At 41.7% G+C, this 19820-nt stretch overlaps 1 protein-coding gene across 2 annotated transcripts in view; it reads left to right on the top strand.

Annotated features, from left to right (window-relative positions):
- The window catches only part of GTDC1 (glycosyltransferase like domain containing 1), a 170106-nt gene extending 158271 nt beyond the window's left edge, over positions 1-11835 (top strand). Inside the window, exons 10-12 of one of the 2 annotated variants that reach the window (XM_066553885.1) lie at positions 3322-3392; positions 4102-4193; positions 11157-11835. In XM_066553885.1, coding sequence (XP_066409982.1) covers positions 3322-3392; positions 4102-4193; positions 11157-11240 — 247 coding nt within the window. In that variant the 3' untranslated portion in view covers positions 11241-11835. Of the gene's footprint in view, positions 1-311; positions 485-3321; positions 3393-4101; positions 4194-11156 lie in introns of those variants that run through there. The other variant, XM_066553886.1, reaches the window with a different exon arrangement.
- The last annotated feature ends 7985 nt before the right edge of the window (positions 11836-19820 follow it).

Below are 19820 nucleotides of genomic sequence, written 5' to 3'. Positions count from 1 at the left end.
CTTAAAGCATGTTATTAAGTATTTTCCTTATCAATTTGAGCAGCAGTGTGGGGCTTTAAAAGGACCAGGTATGGGGGTCCCTACTAGTACTGGGCAGATGGACCAGTACTACTCGGTTTTATGCTGCCTCATTTACTTAGTGTTTTGCAATCCTTAATGTGCACAGCTGGCAGCTGAATGCAGGTTTGATACTAACAGTTTAGACATCTTTAGATGTAGCAGATGGAAAATTTTACACAAATAAAGTAGGAGAAAGTGTGCAATTAGGTTTTTATCTGCAGTTACATGATGCATCCTGTGCTTTCGTTTAGAGCGTCACCTTGGTGGGTGGTCATCATCTTCCCTTGCACCAAAGCTGTACCTTCTTGACACCACACTTGATGTTGGATTCCTGCCCAAGCACCAAACTTCTGTTATTGTTGAGTGTGAAGGAAATCAGAAATGCAGCAATCAGCAAAAGACAAAGGCAGACCAGCAGTGTGATTCCAGCAGCCCAGTACATTATGGTTGCATTCCATGCGAGTTAAGTCACGATGGTAAAAGCCTTGGCAGGATTTTTTTTTTCAATAGTTTATTCATGATGTTCATTATTATGAGCTGTAAAGACTATGAGAATTTCATTTTTTAAATGTCTTATGGAATGTATCACTTTCTTAGATCTTGTAGACATGCTGTGGAAACCATAACATAAAATATGAGTTACTTACAATAACTAATTTTAATCCCATCTGCTAAGTATGACAACATTAGCATTTCCACTTAATTAAAAACACCCTTAAAGCAGCAATGTTTTAATCACTCCATTTTATTTACTCTCCTCCGGTGTCACTTATAATTGTAACTTTTTATTTTTTAATAATGAGGGATTTTTTTTTCTCTGTGCATCACACAAAAAAGTGCTGTCGATAATTAGCAGTCTTCTGTTATTACTAGACTCAGGTGTCACAACTGTGTCTCATCCTCATTACAGTAAAAAATTTCACCTATCAGATTCATTATTGCTAGATAATGCGACTGAGAGCCTTAGCAGGCCCTCCAGAAAAGTAATTCAGCCAAGCAAAATTATCAGCTAATTATATTTAGAATCAAAAGCCCAACAACTATTTGCAGATAAATTGTATGAATTGAAGTGAATAGACCTGAATATTAAGATTCATAGATTTAGCAGATGATTTGTTAATTGGAATAAAAAGACCATTTACTAGCCATTTTAACAATAGATCAATCGTAACTCTTATTTATTATTTAACTAGTAGTGCTTAAGGATTGAAATGAGGAGTAATTGTATTATTGTTATGATATGATACTTTTCTGGGAGAGGACAGAAATGCATGGAAATTAAAGGATTTCTTGAGCATCCTCACACCAAAATCTATGTCAGTGTGAGCTCTGCCCAGTTTGATTTGATCTTTATGTCTTGACAAATGGAAGGTGTAAGGTTTGTAGTAAAGCTTACTACTCATAGTAGGGACTGGTCAGAAAAATACACCCAAACTTTGGTGCAAAAAGGAGTATGCAAATAAGATCATTTGCAAATGAAAGAATTCCAAATTTTTAACTTTCATCCAACAAACCACAAAGGCAATAAATTCTGATTTTACTAATTCATGATCCTGGTAGAGGTTTTTTGAAAGGGGAAATTTCATACTCAAACGATGACTCAGATCCCATCTTGGCCTGCAGTTTTGTTTTAGGGAGCTGTTCTTTTTTTTTTTTTTTCCATGCAGACGATATGATTAAAAAGCAAATATTTTAACATAACTTAGTGATCTGAGCTATTACTGAAATGTCCACAGTTTCACTCTTTTTTTTTTCTCCTAGATTAAAGAAAACTTTAAAAATCTATTTGCTTTGACATATGACACAATATTTAAGAACTGAAATCATCAATTAAATCACACATCAGAAACATTTCCCTTTGGTAAAAAATATAGTGCTAGACGATGTACACTTTGAAATTGTTGTTAATGTTTAAAATGCAATCTGAAGTGCATATGTTATTTAAAAAAAAAACCATAAATTACAAATTTTAAAAGTTTATGAAAAAACCAGCAGTCATTTCTTAGCAAAAGCATTTGCAGAGAAATGTGTCTTTGGGGTTTGTGGATATGCATAGTTTTCTAGCATGAAAGCTGAATTTGTTATTCTTTATTTTCTTTTTTTTTCCTGTTTAAAATTTAATAGATCTAAAGGAAACAGAGTCCTTTCAGGGTACCTGTAATAAAGTACCAAACCTGACATTCGCACGGAGGTAGCAAAAGCCTTTGGGTTGTCACTGAAAATAGAAAAGGTGAACGTTGACAAGATTTCAGATTTTTTTTTTTTTTTATTCTGGGGAATGAGGGAAACTGAAGTTAAAAATAAAGCCCTCGTATGGTCAACATGTTGGAGGAAATTCAAAGCCTCTCATAAAATAAACATATTTTAAGAAGTGTTTTGAATTTCACTGTGTAATTTCTGGCCAACAGAAATTACGGTTGTATCTTTGGAGGGACGTTGTGTCAGATCAGTGGTCATTATGTGAAAAATATAAACTGCAACCTGGATGCCTTTAACCCATTCGGCTGTTAAAACCTGGACTCCAAGGGGGACAGCTCTGCTACTGGAAAACTTTGCGCCACGGCGGTGCAATTCTAAAATATTTGGGTTTGATGTTTGGGAGATATGTGAAATATTCCTTGGGAGCAAAAAGCAAGTACAAAGCCTCGCGCGCTTTGGCAAAGGGATTCCATCAGCGGTTATTAAAAAATACAACAGTTTATGTCCCGAAAAATAAAGGAAATTATCCAAAGCACGTGAATAAGCTGAAATATCCCAGCCTGGAGCATGCTGCAAGTTGTTCCTGGGTTATATTTAGCTGTAACCCTTGGAGTCTGGAAGTCTGAGGGGAATATCTGCTGTGCCAGGTGAGGGTGGTGTGCGTGTCTGCAACACGCCCTGGTGTAGCCAACGTGCCCCTTGTTTTCCAGCAGCATTATTAAGCAAAGCCGTCCATACTTCACCATGTTGTTACATGTGTCTGTCTGCTGATTATAAAATGTGTTAAACAGTATTTAAAAAACAAAAAAATGCAGAGCTGCGCTTTGATTTATTCAGCGAACAAAACATATGCTCGCTGTTCTGTTCTATGTAATTCATATGATCAATAAAATTTTCTTTAAAAAGAGCAACTTTGGCATTTAGAAGGATTATGCTGCTGAAGAAAAAAAAAAAAATGTTTCCCTCTTGCTGCATGCAGGCAACCTCAAGGCTCTTGCACGGAAATAATTTTTTAGGCTGACTAATGTCTATTTTTGTGTATTTGTGATTTCTAATCCTCAGGATCGAGGCTGTGCATTGTGGCTGTTACCCGCTGTGTCCCAAAGCCTTGGTGTACCCAGAGATATTCCCAGGTAGCTGCTTTGTTGCCTATTCCTTCTGCTGAAACGTAATAACGTGATTCCTGCTAAAACCCAAAGTTTGGGAATAAACTTGAGTGAAAGCAATTGTTTATTTGGCAAGCCAACATGTTAGTGTTAAGGCAAATTTTATGTGTTTTAATACATTAGACGAAGTTTATATTTGCCATCTGTTCTTTTAAGATAACAAAAAAGCAAGTTTTGAAATAGCATTCTTCATTGTTAGCATACACATCCCGTAATGATAGATTTTTGTTAGAAGGTCACTGATGCTGCAATGGTTTGCAGATTTTTTTTTTGATACAGAGAAGAGGAAAAAAAAAAAAAGCCAGGCCTGAAAATCACACCAAATTATTTAAACAATTTAATACTTAATAGTATGCAACTGCAGTACAGGATACACACTAATGTAGTACCAGTTCTTCGAAAAATCTCATCACTAAATGTATCACATATGCATTGTGTTACATTAGAATAATGTATTTTAATCACCCAAAGGAGATGTCTAAACAGCACAACTACACAGTCTTATTTAGCATTAAAGATCCTTGTGAGCTGAGGTAACCTTATAAAATCATGCTTAAATAATGTAAAACACGAGGCGGCACAGAGCAATATGCATTTTTAATTAGTAAAGTGACTAATATCGAGTGTGTGCTTTGAGGTTTTTGTTTCATTAAAAATGTATCTGTTTTTCCTGCAGCTGAATATCTGTATTCTACACCTGAACAGCTTTTTAAAAGGCTTCAGAATTTCTGCAAGAGACCAGATATTGTAAGGAGACATCTCTATAAGGTAGTTGTTTGGAATAGTTTTAGATGATATAATGCCATATTGAAGTACAAAGGGGAAAAAAAAACCCTTAAAAAAAACAACATTTAATTAACATACTAATGTTTAAAGGAAACATGCTAGGGAGGGATATTAGTCGTTACACTAACAAGGATTAATTAAACTAGATGCCAGTTGTATTAACCTAGGTCTTATGAAATACGTGCACTTAATGCATGCTACATGTTTTTTTTAATTTACTGTTTTCTGAAATGACTGTCCTTTACATTTGGACCCAAGAGGCTTATAAAAATGAACCTGGATTAATGAAACTCATTAGTTTAAAAGGAAAATAAAAGAAAGATCCTACAATTATACTAATGAGGATAAGCCTACCTTCCTATCCTAATTTAATCTTCAAAAAATGCAGGTGACAGGTATCAGGTAAGATTTCTTTGGCTTCTGGAATGATTTGAGTGATTTTCATAATTACGATTATTTTAATCCTTTTCTTTTTAAGGTGTGTGGAGCATTAAAGTTTATTGGGAGCCTAATTTACTGGTATTTATCATGTCCCCTTTTTTGCAGTTATTTCTGTAGAGAAAGTCCAGGTTCAGTGGCAAACTCTCTATTCAGGTTTTGCTCAAGTGTTCAATGCTAGGCCGACTTTCATGGTTTTAAATGGTGTATTTACACTGATGGGAGTCGTGCTTTTCTTTTTTTTTTTAAATTTGAATGTAGATGAAGCACTAAATTTTACATTATTCCAGTGAAGAGCTGTTACTACACGATGCTGCTTTCAGAAGAATGACTGCAGCTTTTTGCACGCTGCTTCGCACATTTACAGCGGTTTTTGACTTTTACTGTCCTGGCTCTGCCGTGGGCAGGTTGGAGGTTGGATGCACATCACCCCGGCACAACAGAGGTGCTTCAGCTCGTAAAAACCCCTGAATTCAGCTGAAAGTCCTTAAAGGCTTGGGGGTGCATGGAAATACTCCTCGTGTTAACCCGTGCGACACAAACACGGTTCTTGGAGCGTTCCCTCCTCCATCCAGCCTCACTGTTAATGAGCAGGTCGAGTAATCTCCTCCTTAATTTGGAGTCTCCTGCTGCCAACAGACCCAACCTCATGCCTCCACCTCCCTCCCTCCCTCTGGGGACCAGAAAGTGTTGGGTCTCGCTGTGTCTCGTCTGCCTCTCTTCCCCTTCCTGCACACACATAGCAAGAGCAGCGAGGGCTTAGCCCACGCCTTGACTTTTTTTGTGACCTAAAAATAGGCATTTACATAATGATACATCAAAGATGATGTTGTTTCTGCAGGAAACAGTTAAACCTCAAGGAAAAAAAAAAAAAAAAAAAAAAAGGAGAGAACCAAAAATGCAATTTAACACCCAATTTCAAGCTCATTATCTTTCATTGTCTATTAACTTGGCAATGGTTCAGAAGGTAGCTCATAATAGTTTAAAATGCTGACTGAACACTTCCAGTGTTCAGCATTACTTCTTGAGTCAATAGTATCGTAGAGTTAGGCATGGGGGCTTCAAAGGGAAAGCAGTCCTTAAATGTTTACCTTGGCATTTCCCAATGCTTCAAGCTCAGGTTGTATTCACATGGATCTTCTCCCACATGGATCCCAGCTCCTGAACACAGAGCCAAGGCATGCAAAAAATACTGATATAAAATAGTACAGGTTGAAAATGTGTGCGCAAGCCCTGTAGGCAAAATGCTGATTTGCTTGAAGTTGTTTTTATATTTTTTTAAGAATTCCTTGGGATGATTAGCAGGCAGAAGCTGAAGGTGTTTATCCTGCCCCTCATGCATGGGGTTCGCAGATCTTCTGAGTGTCAGAGCTTAACCTCTGCAACAGGTAGCAATGGAGCTGAGTGAGGGATTGTTTTAAAATGAGGAAAGCAGAGCCTAATCCAGCACCTGTGAGCAGCAGAGGAAATATCCCTGTTGTTTTAATAAGCTTTGGATCAGCTCAGAGAATGCTGTTAGAGTTGTCCTTTTGTGCCTACACCCACATACACCTAGTCTTCCTTCACTGTGGACCATCCACAAAACCTCCTGGGAAATGCAAGCTCAGAGCTGTGCTGTTAAGGTCATTGCATCTGGAGTGATGCTGCTTTGGAAGGAACTGAACAGAGTGAAATCCTGAAGGCTACTCAGCACTTGCACAGTATTTTCACTTTTTTTTCAGATCACTATAATATTATCTCTGCTTTAGTGGGTTAGAAAAGAGATCCCAGCACAAGAGTCGGTGTTAACCAGCTCCTTGTCTTTCAGAAACCATCCTGCCATACTCTCTGCATTGAGTTTTTCAAGTATCTGTGACATTTTGGAAGTAGAAATGCTTAAAAAGCAAACAGTGCTTTTCTCTGCTGGTTGGGGATTCTGCTCCACAAGTTGGGAAGCAATCACCTTGGCTTATCCTTTTACATATTGTTGGGATTTTATTACTCAGGATATCTATAATAATTAGACAGTGGCTAATTAAACAGGCAGTTTATTCCTTCAGATGTCCTCAATGCTTGTGCTAACAAAATTAGTGGCAGAAAGGAGATAAATGGCAGCAGGGCAGTGGGTTTGGGGGCTGGACATAGGGAACATCCCTGTGAAAATGCACAGACCAAGGCATTAAACTGTAGTAGCTTAACTCCACAGAGCAGATTCCTGCTGGCAGACTTTTAAAAATGTCCATAATGTAAGCACCTATGAAAACCTTTCCAGATGATGTATTGCTCACCCTGAGTATTCACACAGCACTCAGGGCTGCCTCATCTGCGTTTCAGCCTTGCCTTCTGCCAGTTATTAGCAGAAGACTGAGATGAGAGGGAAGCAAATCTCATTTGTTATCAATTATTTGTTCTGTTCCAGTTTCATGGAATCAAACTCTAGTTCTGGGTGGTTTTGGTTGCCAAGGTAAGCAGAGGACTGAAGCAAGTAACAACAACAGGGCATTGGTCAGGGCACACCACAGGACCTGTTAGTGTGCCCTATCTAGTAGATTTGAAGTTAAAATAAATAAAATAAAATAGGTCAAAGCATTTGTTTCTGCATCATTTTCTTAAAGTTTACCTTTTAGTTTCCTCACTTGAGTTTCTTAATTTAAAACAGCATGTATAAAGAGTATACAGTGGAAAGGGACAAGAAGAGTTGCCAAAAGCCAGGCATGGAAGGAGCTGACAACTTTAAATAATCTCTCCCAGCCCTCCCAGCTGAATGAGTGCTGGTTGACATGCTGTCAGCTTCAGTTCCTACAGAAAAATCCTACTCTCACTCATGCTTGTTTAATGGAGAAAAGAATTTGGCCCACTTTCTGACATTCATCTTCTCATTTCCATCACACTACAGAAGCTCACCTGCCTATGAAAAGACACATGGCGTGATTTTTTTCTTTCTGACACCACTGTAGAAGGAAGTCTGCTGAATTCAAAGGGATTAAACTGCTGTAAAATCAAATTAAGATCCCAGTTAGACCATAGACATCTGAATTGTTTCCAGTCTCAGGATTTGGCTGTATAGGGCAGTTCTAACAAAACTTTTTTTTTCTTGTTTTTCTTTCCTTTTCTTTTTTCTCTGATTTCAGATAAAGCAGTATCTTGGGTTTTTCAGGGAAATGTGTAGAAGGGGAAAGCTGCTCCTGGTCCAGCTTTCATGTTTAGGCAAAGCTAGGGAAGCAGCAGGAGGCACTCTCAGTGCAATATGCAGGGCATTGGGCACGTGAGGATGCAGGGGAGCCTGATGCCAGATGTCCCATCAGCCACTCAGCCCTGTTGTTCACAGTTCCTGTACAGGGCATGTGAGAGCCAGGGATGGCGCCTCTGCCTTTATCTTTACCCAATCCCCAGCAAAACTCCATTGGAAATTCATTTTTCCTGGTCTAGTGGAAGGTGTCCTTGCTCATGGCAGGGGCTTGGAATGAGATGGTCTTTAAGGGCCTTTCCAACCCAAACCATTCTATGATTTGTTTGTGATGGTGTTTAAATAATTTCCTTAATTAGCTCAGGTTTTCCCCACCTTCAGTTGTGTGGAGTGTCTTCTTGTTCTGGAGTTGGTCGCCTGGAAGCAGGAGCTCCCCATCCATCTTTATTGTACCATCCATTATTTTATAAACATTTGTCAAACATTCACAGTATCCCAGTCCTTTCTGTCTCTCCTTGTGAATGTTATTCCACGTTTATACTCTAATCTCTCATCATTCAAGCAATTCTGATGCTTGAGAGCTGTTTTTGTGCTGGTGTGATCATTGCTTTAGAGAATTCTGGGCCGTGCCATCAGTTTATGTGATGTGTAGTACTCTGATAATTCCCAACCTGTTCCTTATGGAGCCAATCCTACTGTTTACTTTTTAATGGTGAATGTATATTGAGCAGATGTTTGCTTACAGTGTTCTCCAGATCTTTTGTCCCGGGCTGATAAAGTTAATTCAGAGCTTTATAGGGTATGCAAATAGAGCAAGTATTTCCATCCATCCTGCTGGCTTTCTGTTCACTAGCAGAGCAGGTTTGCAGAGTTAAAAAATAAGGAATTGTATTGAATTTCTGCTTTTACCTGTCTAGCATTAGGTGCAGGTCAGAAGGAGGTTAGAAACACAAATGAGAAGCTTGTATTTGCCTCTTGAGCTGCTCGGTTTCCCGTGAACGTGATTTAAAATGGTTTCAGAGGTGGGTTAGAGCTGCTTCTCAGAGTCTGTGGGGAAAGGAACTCTGGAGTGCAGAGCTCTCTGTCCATGCTCTCCCATCTCTGTTCCAGTGCTTAGGCATGTGATCCTAAGGAAAATATGTAAAGCATAAGGATTTTTTTATGTGAAAGAAAACTTCCATTACTTATTTGGAGCACAGAATCACAGACTAGTTAAGGAAGGTGCCTCTGGAGGTCACCAGCCCAGCCTCTGCTCAAAGCAGGGCCAGTTTCAAAGTAGGATCTGACTTCAAACTTGGGTTAAGTTGCTCAGGATCACATGCAGGTTAGGCTCAAGACACTTCCCATTCCCCGTGTGTGGCTGATACAGTGAACCCCCTGTCTAGCTTAGGAGTTTGCACAGGTGGGAAGATGTGCTGGGCTGTGGGACACAATTTAAGCATTTTGGGTGACCCTTAAGTCTTCAAGTAACTGTGGTAGAGGGAGGTCGGCCTGGCTAACATGGATCTTCACTGTGGAAGAAATGAGATGGCAGGAAGGGAGTTGGAGTTGTCTAATTTGGGATCCAGCTGTAGATAAATGGATATATGTGCAGATATATATGTGTGTAGGTGGCCTGCACCTGATCTCTCTGGGTTTGTCTTGCTCTTGGCTCTTTGAGGTAAAATATCCAGGAGACTCCAGCTCTCTGAAAATCACAGAATCATGGAAATATTTAGGTTAGGAAAGACCTTTAAGACCATTGAGTCCAACCATTGATCCAACATTTCCATGATCACCATGTCCCCAAATATTGGTCTGTAGCTCACAGCAGCTGGCTGCACTGGCAGAGTAGGAATAAAGCAGTTATGGGGGCAACTTTCAGCATAAACACCAGGACTTGGAACTTTTCATCCTGACAGTATTAGATAGCTTCCAGGGGAGTTTTAGAGAGCAAATGAGAACTGGCAGATGAGCCACAGCCACTTCAAAACAGTAGATGGAGAAATGGGTCAAAGGAAATAGGAGGAAAAGTTGCAAAAAGCATGAAAACTTTTTTTTTTTCCAGTACAGTTTATTCAAATTACCTTGGGGAAAAAAGCAGGAAACTGTTTTCCCACTGTTACAGTCACTCAGTGCGTTCTGAGCCATCCTATGCAAGGTACTGCATAGATTTGCATTGAAAATTTGATGTTTTGTGTTTAAAGACAGCAAGAATGAGGTGAGTTTTAAAAATGCCAATATAAGAAACTGCAGAACAGACCAGTTAGGTCATGGAAGTACTGTTACTCTGCTGAGGTGTGTTAAATAACTCTGCCTTTGGCCTCACAGTGCACCCAATTCATGTAAAGCAATGGTGGGGTTTGATGCTGGTCTCCAGAAGTGCTTGGAGTTTGACCATTGAACTCCAAAAATAATTGCTGCAAACTGTTTTCCACCTTGATTCTTCCCCCTTACTCACTTGCAGAGTGAAGGAACTGGATCACAGAGTAGGTCTGACCCAATACAAGTTGGCTCTGTTAATCATTCCAGTCTTTACTGCCAAATCTCAGGTTTTGTGTGGAAAATTAATCTCTAAATCTTAATTTTGTTAAGGCAATTTTTTTAAAAGTGCAAAAAAATCTACACTAAATCAATACTGTGTGCTTGAACTTGAGCTGTCCTGAAAGAGCCATTCTGAATGGATGAAGACTCCTTATTAAATTCTAAAGGTTAGCTCTGAAGTCTAATGATGGCAGAGTAGATATTAAGTGCTTCAGTTCTGATCTTAGGACACTAGAAACAAGTTGATTATTTAATGAAAAATACTGTTCTGCTACTGACATTATGCTGTTTGCTCTTTATGGGAAGATGCTGCTTTATTTGAAAATGTGAAAACTTTACTTCTTTTGATCCCCACATATTTAGGAACTATTGATGGGAAGATGGTGATGGAATTTTATTCCTTGAAAAAATGAATGTCCAGATCTTTGTATGCTTATCACTCCCCCCCCCAAAAAAAAAGAGATTATTCCCAAGTAAAGCCCAGAGTGATGATGGTCTAGCAGGGCCAGGCCCTGCTTCTGCTGGCTCGTGGTTCTGCCATGTCTGAGGGTGAGAGGGGCACATTGGTCCCTGAGGGTGTTCAGTCCTTGGTGTGTCCAGAGACCACCAGAAAAGCAGAGGGAGCGAATAACCTGGGTCTCATGACCAGCTTACCTGTCTTAGAAAAAAAACAAACCCTGAATTCACCCCATTTTTAAATAACACCACATCAGTGTTCTTTGACCAAGTGTCTTCCACCCCTCCTGAAATCCTTGCTGCATTTTGTGTCCCAGCCTCTAACAGGGCTCTGTGTGCTTCTCTCTTGTGCTTCCTCGCAGGGCGAGACGGCCGGGTTTTCTTGGGCAGCGCTCGGCAGTAAATTCAGGTCTCTGCTCGCAGCAGAACCGAGGGAAGATTTGTGACAGATGGGGCTAAGTCACAAACTTGCAGCCTCAGGCAGAATTGTGGAAGTTTCCAGAGTGTGCCCATATTTACCTGATCAGAGAGAAAAGAAAATCTGCAGAGGAAGCCGAGCCTGGCTGCTTGTCATAGCTGACACAGAGCCATCTGCCACAAACCTGTGGCGGCTTCAGATCTCCAATCCCTGCCACCACCCCAGCTCAAATTAAATACAGATTCTTAGAGACGTTATGATGGTTACACATGTCCTCGGCATCACATGCAGGAGACTGTTCAAAAAAAATATGTGGCCTGTTGTGTAACCGCACTCATGTATCCCATATGTGGTGCCACATTGAATTTCCGGTTGAATCTGTTTTTATCCTTTGTACTGGATGACATGGTGCCTGAATTCTTTCTTTTCGCCGACACGATGGCAGCCAAGCTGCAGCTTCAAACGCTCACACTTGGCTGAGTTTCTACCTAGGTTGCCAGGTTATCATTGGAGCCTTATTGTGTCCTCAAAGGGCCACAGGGCCTGAAAGGAGGATCCGAATGCTGCCGGACTAATTGGGCAGCCATCTCCGGGTTGTTGGGAGGCAAAGGGCTGCTTGAGCACTTCTCTCTCTTTTTCTTTTTTTTTTTTTTTTAATTGCAAATTAATGACTCTCTGGCAAAGGGATTTTTAAGTGAAGGTATTAATAAGGGGTCTGGCAGGTAATCCCATGATTTGTGGAGTTACATTTGCATTTAATTAATCTTAAAGAAAGCTGAAAGATAAACAGCTGTAATTCAAACTAGCATGGGAAATATGCTACGTGGTGCCATCTATCCGATAAAATGAAAGCTGAGACACTTGTTTTATTTCTCTCAAGGATGGAGAACAAACAGATAACAATCAAAATACTTCCAATAAAAACCAGTAGTTTAAATGTAATGGCAGTTCATCAAGAATCTTTGCATCCAGTTGCAAATACAGTCTTTTAAAGATAAATCACTTATGATTCCAGCAGTCAAGCCGCAATATTTGTTGATGTAAAATGTTTTGAAGATGTAGATTGTACAATAAATTTTTAATAAAGTGCCCACTGCAATTTTTAATTAGCATATCTCATTCATGTATAAGTGTGTACATCTATCTGTATGTTTATCACCATGCATATCCTTGTGTCAGAGTCAATGAATGCAATTGTGTCTTTATCTGATGAAGTAGAATTTGGTTTGCAAGCGATAATAAAACCTTATGGCAATTCCAAGATTTTCATCTCTGCTCTGGGAAGAAGCAGGAAGAGGACTCTGGGTAAGGTGTCATGATGTGAAGCCTGGTAAGGCTTGTCTTTGCAGACAGGTGTGGTCTCAGCTTCCCTTGGATCAGGCAGAGCAGCTCCTCTCCCTGAAAGGGGTGAAAGGTACAGGCTGATCCCCCTCCCCACGAGTGTCTTTGTGACTTTTGACACCATCAGGAGGCTGAAATGTCATTTTTCAGAGAGAGAGAGAGAGAGAGGGAGCATGTGTTACTTCTTGTTAAAATTACCCCATAAAGCAATCAAAAAACAACCCAGGCAGACCCAATGGAAAGTGTTTGGTTATTCTGCTAGCACTGCAGAGTTGTAATTTTGCAGTTATCTCTCTGTATGTGGGTTCCTCCTCTTTCTGCTCAGCCAAAGCCCAGCTTGGCTTTAGGCACAGCTTGTGGTTGGGTGGACGTGGTCTTCCCAAGAGCATAGGACTGGTGGTCATCCGTGGAAGACCCAAGGAACAGGACTGCCTTGCACTCCTACCAGAGTGTATCATAGATGTTCACCAATGTCATCACACCCTGCACCAGCCAAGTGGAATATTTTTTGGCTTTACTGCTGGGGAAACTGAGGCATGGTGCAGTTGTAGCAAACTGCTTCAAGTATCACAGTGAGTCATTCTCCAAACCAATAAAAGGGAAAGAGGAGATGCTCTAATGCTGCACTTGGGCTTGTGGTGAGCAGACTCGAAACATCAAAGCTGTGTGGTTTGCACTCAAAGGCTCCTGCTGTCCTCTGGGCACACCCTCATCAGCCCCACCACCAGAGGAGGTCTCGCCCAGCTCCTTGGTGAGGTGCAGCTCTGCCCTGCTGAACCTACTGACAATGATTCTTCAACCATGCCCAGCTCTGTCTGCTGAGCAAGGCTTCGTCTTGGTGGAAAATTTTTCCCTTTTTATGAACTCTTGCAAGTAATGTTTTATAATAGAAACTCTGTGAGGAGTTTAATTGCAGGGTAATAAATAGCAATGCTGTGTTATCTCCTGATATTTCTTTACATTCTTAGCAGAGATGCACAGCTGCTGTGGAGCAAGGATCCCTGGAAGTGTTCAAGGCTGAATTGGACCGGGCTTAGAGCAGCTTGGTCTGGTGGAAGGTGTCTCTTCTCATGGGGGGGGATTGGAAATAGGTGAGCTTAAAGATGAGCTTAAAGGTCCTTTCCAACCCAAACCATTCTGATTCTGTGTCCTTACCACATCACAGGATGTGTCAGGAACCACCCTGGCCTGCTAGAGGTCCTCAGTCAGGAGAGTGATGTAGGACTGCCAGGTGGCCAGAGGTGATACTTGCAGGGCTTCCAGGTAGTCAGAGGTGATGTTTTCCCCAGAGAGTGTCCCTTCAGCACTGCAGACTGAAACAATCTGCGGAGTTTTGCCTCTCAGTTTCAGCAGGGGAAACGAGAGTGTCACCCCGTGCTGCTTCATTTCAATCCCTCGCTTCAGAAGGTCAGAGGGACAAATTGGGATCTCGGTCCCGTTGTTCCTACACACATGAGTAAGCGGCGAATGCAGACACCTAATCCTGTGAGTAGAGCAAGAGATTTGAACCTTGACTTACTTTCATGTTTATTGATGTTTCACCTGCATTGACACAGTGGCGCCAAGGCTTTGAGACAGGTTTCAGTGCAGAGTCAGAGCTGGGTTTCCCCGACTCTGTGCCAGTCTCACCCTGACCAGACAGCTCCTCCTGCATCAGTAACAGGCCAGGCTCCTAATCCTGCAATCCTTTTGTCCTAGCATTTGAGATCACAGGAAACACAGGTTTATGCCACATGAGCATTGTCTTTTCCCTTATAATAGAAAGGAAAATCCTAAAACAATTAGGAAATTCTGTAGCAAAGCGTTTCCAGCATTCCTAGCCCCACTCTGGTGCTGCAGGCACAGCAAGGAGCTGTGGCACCGACCAGCTTCCATCCCTGTTTGCAGCACTGAGACCTCTGCCTCAGCTCAAAGCTGTTCTGAATTAGGTGGTTAGATTTTTCTAATTGCGTTTTTAAAGGCCGAGCCAGCAGTTCATTAGAAATCACGGAGCAAATTCTGCTTCTCTATTACACCAATATAAATCTTGAATGAATTTATATCAGGATAACTGGGAGGGTAGAATGTACCTCCCATCTTGTTCCTCAGATTATTAAAAGTTAAAGGGCCTTGAAAATTAAATTCACCTTTCCCTGTTCAAGCTGTTTACTCTGTTTTTTATTCCAGAAAGGACAGTTGAAAATAATTAACCAACCTCCCTTCTGCTTATAGGCACTTTTGAGTTGGGTTCTCATGTACTAGCCCAAGACTAGTTTGTGTGGAAAAGACCAGAGGGCATTTTCTTTCAAACAAATTGTTTTCATGGGAATAATTTCCCAGAGAATTATATTAAAACCTTTCTGTGAATCCTTGATTTTTGAAAAAAAAAAAAGAAAAAAAATTCCTCTATTCCTCTTATATATCCTTGATTTGGAGGACTTGGCAGTGTATTTGCAGATATAAATGAGCACCTTAATGAAAGTCCTTCAGGATTTTACCTTCTAAACAGGCTAACCTTATTTAACCGAAATACTTCTTAGCGAGGAAAGGAAAACCTTGCAGGAAAATTTTGGCTCCGAGTTTCCAACCCTTGCAAGTAAGGTTTTATAATAGAAACGCTGATAGAACTTTAATTACAGGGCAATAAATAGCATCGCTGCCTAATCTTCTGATATTTCTTTGGATTCTGAGCGGAGGTTCGCAGCTGTTGCTGGAAGCTGATGATCGGGGGCTCTCGGGGCTGGGAGTTGTTCCCCCCACCCCGCGGAAGCAGCGGCGGCAGCAGCGAGCGCGGAGCGGGAGGGACGCGGCCGGGGCAATCGGCGGGAAACGGGGGAGGGGAATGGGGACAATCGGGACCCTGGCACCGAATATCCCACCCGCGGAAAAGGTTTTCCCGTCCCGGTGAATGGCCGAGAGGATGGAGGTGCGGGCAAGCCAGGTTAAACGAGGCCAGTGGCGGTAAAATAAATGAATAATAAGAATAACGAGAATTACAATAGCGCGAGGGGCTTGAGCCGGGGGCGATCGCTGTCGGGGCAGCCCCGCGGTGCCCTCCGCGCATCCCGGCGCATCCCGGCGCTGCGGGCGGAGCGGAGCGCGGCTTCCCCGGGAAGCGGGGGACGGACACGCCGCCCGCCACTCTTATCATCGACATTATCGATTATAAAAATATTCTGAAAATCCGATTCTTCCGTAACATTGGTCTATAGAGGCAGCACGGAGAAAGGCTCCCCCTCCCCTGCCCGCCGCGGCTTTTCCGCGGGTGCGGAGCGGCCGCCCGTGATGCGCAGCCTTCCCCCAGCCCTGCGCGCCTCCGGCCGCCCGTCCCCGGCTCTCCTGCGGTTCCTCCAGTAAAAACACAACCCCCAAAAAACACCAAGAGAACAAAAAAATACCCCCGAGCCCCCGAAAGAAATCCCGGGCAAGGAGCGCGGCGCTGGGGAGGGATGGGAGGGATGCGTGCGAGGGGCTTAACCCTTGGAGCTTTGAAGGCAAAACAAGGAAATACGTTGGAAAGGCATGTCTGTAAACAATGATAATTAGCCTTTTCAAAAATCATAACACTGATTAAAATCTCGGATTCATTATTTATTCATCACAGAACCTCTTTGCAGACCTGGGAATAGTGATTAAAACCTAAGTGCTTCTCAATTTTGCACAGCTCAAGAGGAGCCTAAAAAGGGGTTAAAATGGAAAGGAAAGAGGAAACCAAGCAAACAGAATTCTTCTTTTAAGAACCAATACTTTCTTCTTCCCTTCCTGGCAGGAATACTCTTATTCCCCCAAATTTTGGTATTATGAAAATGTTTCTCATACTAAGTACAAGTGTTAGACTGAATCCAGTTGGTACTAAAATTGCAAACACACTTTCACTCCTAGAAAAGCCAACAGAAAGGAACTTCTTTTAACTCCATAATAGCAGGTTACAGAGTAAATGAACAACTGATGGTCAACTGGCCAATTATGGTATAAATATCCGTTGTTTACAGCGAGGTGTTAAATGAGCCTTTCGAGCACAAAGGATCAGACTGTCTAAGCTACAATTTGTGCTTCATCCCATTATGTCTCCCGAAAAAGGCCCGTGCCGTTGTAGGTAATGTGCACACAGAACATATTTCTCTCTGTTGATTTTAGTTTGCTTTAATTCAATACACACTCTTGTTTACTTTTTAAAATTTAAATAAATGTCAGCATTGTATAATTTCTATGTTAACAAAGCAGTGAGCAAAATCCCTTGTATGTTTATAAAATATTATTGTTTAATTCACATAGTTTAGGAATTCCAAATGTTGAGAATAGGAAGGAGGCCAAATACCATCTGTTTATAACTATGATGCATCATCATATGTGTACTTTAAAAAAGAAGAAGGAAAAAAAAAAAAAAAAAAAGCTTGGTCAATCATGCCACTGTTCTATCTGTTAGGAATATAGTGAGGATTTAAAATCTCTCTGTGCCATCCACAGGAAATTTTAGGGCGGTTTAATTCTGAGCAGGGATGTTACAAGAGTTGCTCAGGTCTGTGTTCCTGTCAGAAGAGCTGCAGGAAACACTCACGTGTCCCAACCACTGCAGGCATGAATTCAATCACTTTCTCCCAACCCCACTTCTAGAGACCGAGAAGCAAAACCTGAGAGATTTATTTAAACTCCTTTATAGATTCTGGGGGGAGAGGGGAGGTGTGGGTGCATCTGGGGCTTCATTTCCAAGCGCTTCATACGTTTGTGTGCCCGTGTTTTTAAGGACAGAAGGAAAGCGTGAGGATTTTGTAGCCTGTCTTGCAAAACACAGGCTATAGACTATCATTCAGCTGATTCTGCAAATAGCTTAAAAAAAAAAAAACAACAAAACAACAACCCTCTGTCAAATGTTAGTAGTTTTAGGTCCAAGTTAAAATAGGTCCTCGTTAAAAATAATACCTTCCATACTATGGAGTGGTATGTAACGTGCATTTTAAAGAGAAGGTAGTCTGCAGGCTTAAAAACAAAGAGAGTGTCTCCAAGTTAAGTAGATAAGAAGATTTTTTTTTCCAAACCCAAGTTAATTAGCTGGTACGTCAAGCCTCATAGATGTCTTCCTACCTTTCAAGGGCTGAAGAATCCCCAGTAAATGTACTTAAACTTCCTAGCGAGGGCCAGTGAGATGAATGCGGAGATTAGGGCGAGTATTACCGTGCCTTCTCAGTGCATCCCAGCTGCAGTTCATCCTACTATTGATAATGATGCTTGGAGTTACTGAGGTGGTTTCTGAAACTCACATATGGGGTCCTTTCCCCAAGGATGAGGAATAATAGCGGCACTCAGGTGGTACGGGGAGGGCAAGCACAGATTTGCAGTTGTCTTTGCCTGGTGCGTGGTGACTTTTCAGTCATGCTGATTTAATAAAGGGAGAGGTACCTTCAGGACAAGGGCTGTAATTCTCTGGTGCAGTGTTTGATTTGTGTTAACAAACAGGAGGGAAGAAAAAAAAAAAGCACAGGTGAAAGGAAAAAATGTCTGGGCTTGCTGGAAGGCAGCCCTGGCAAGAACGCTGGTGCAGTATAAAAGGTTTTGTGGCCAAACTCTCAGCAATTTCTGTAATACCACAATTTAGCATACTGTACACTGCACTGAAATGCCTGGGACTTTGTTTTTGAACTTCTTCCTTTCTACTGTTACACTTAACTTGCAGCATCTTGAATTACTTAGCTACACCCAGATAGAAAGTTACCGTTCCTTTAGCTCTGCACACTGCGCTGGGCTCTTAGTGCTAAAAACTGTCCATCAGAATGGAAAAGCTTTCCAGCCCTTTCCTCTATATTTCCCAGCTTTTAGCATAACCTTCTGAGATGGTTTATTATCTTAAAAGACTTTCATATTTTTAATTAAGAAAAGGAAATGCCTTACACACCTCTCTTCAGTAATCTTTTTGGAGCTGGTTCCATCAGCAGGGATAATTTGCTACCATGCCATGAGCTTAATCTGCTCACGCTGACATTACAGGAGTGAGAAACAGGACAAAAGGCACCTTCTGTCACTGTAGTTTGCAAAAATATTCATAAATGTAAAATGTATACAATCCCAGCTTGAAAAAAAAACCTGGTGCCAGCTCCACACAGCCAGGCATGCATTCCTGCGTATTACTTCCTATTTTCCATGGCTATGTGATCCTGGGTTTCCCAAGCTGAGATAGCAATCAAGGGGGAGGATTGTCCAATTATGATGTGCATACCTGTCTACAAGGAATTTTGTGGACCCTTCATGCTCATTTATCACTTGGTTTTTCCACACTGGAGTAGTTCCATGAGATGCCCTGAGAGAGGCTGCTCCAAAGGTTCCTCAGTGCCATGTTCACTGCATGCTTGGTTCTGTGCTGTTCCTCAGCACTCTGGGTCAGTAAAGGATTTATATTTGTAAAGGATTTATATTTCTCCTTTGTAAAGAGCTGTGGTTGAGGCTGGATGTCCAGGACATCCAGGTGGGAAGCCATCAGTCTCTGGGTCTTGCTTCTGTGTCCGAGGTACCTGTGTTGTGTCAGGACTGCAAACCAAACTGCACCAGGCATGAAGCACGTGGTAATTCAAAAGGAGAATGTGTTCTCCTGGTCATCACACTAACTTCTGGCATCCTTTTGGGGTCTGAACACCTTGTGCTCCCCTTTAGCAGAGGTAACTGAGGGCATTGATCATCTCACAAGCTCCTGGGCATTAACATTTAACCATCCTATAATTTGGTTTTTAAGTGAAAGCAGGGAGATTAATAAACTTAATCTAGCATTCACACAGATTTGAGGACAGCTGACCTCTGCCCTCTAGAGACCCAGGCTCATTTAAGAATCTGCATCTGAGAGAGCCCCCACAGTTGTCCTGTCACAGCCAGTCCTGTCCCCCGTGGGCTGCAGAGTGTCACCCTCACTGTCTGCAGCAGGAGCGGTGGTGACAAGGAATTTGCTGTTTTTATTTATGTCCCCCTCCTCTAGAAGGGTCGGTGTTAGCAAACACAGCTCCCCCCTTCAAAATAGCATCTCTCCTGGGGATTGGAACAGCAAAAGCAAAATCTTGGTCAAAAATGAGTCAATCTTTCAATTTGTTTGCATACAGGAGAGAAAGAAAAAAATCAGACCAAAAAAAAAAAGGGAAGCAGTAATGTCAGGTCTTTGTTTTGGGGGCAGAATTTTGCAACTTTTGGCATTACCTTACAAAAGCCTTCGTGGGAAAGCCTTTCGTGTTGGAGCATTCAGCCAACGGAAGCACTCCCTCAAACTGTAAAGCATTATCTGTGGATTTCTTTGCACATTCCCCGTCCTGCA

Source organism: Molothrus aeneus, chromosome 7, assembly GCF_037042795.1.
Source record: "Molothrus aeneus isolate 106 chromosome 7, BPBGC_Maene_1.0, whole genome shotgun sequence".
Taxonomy (NCBI): domain Eukaryota; kingdom Metazoa; phylum Chordata; class Aves; order Passeriformes; family Icteridae; genus Molothrus; species Molothrus aeneus.
This window is presented reverse-complemented; position numbering and strand designations above follow the sequence as displayed.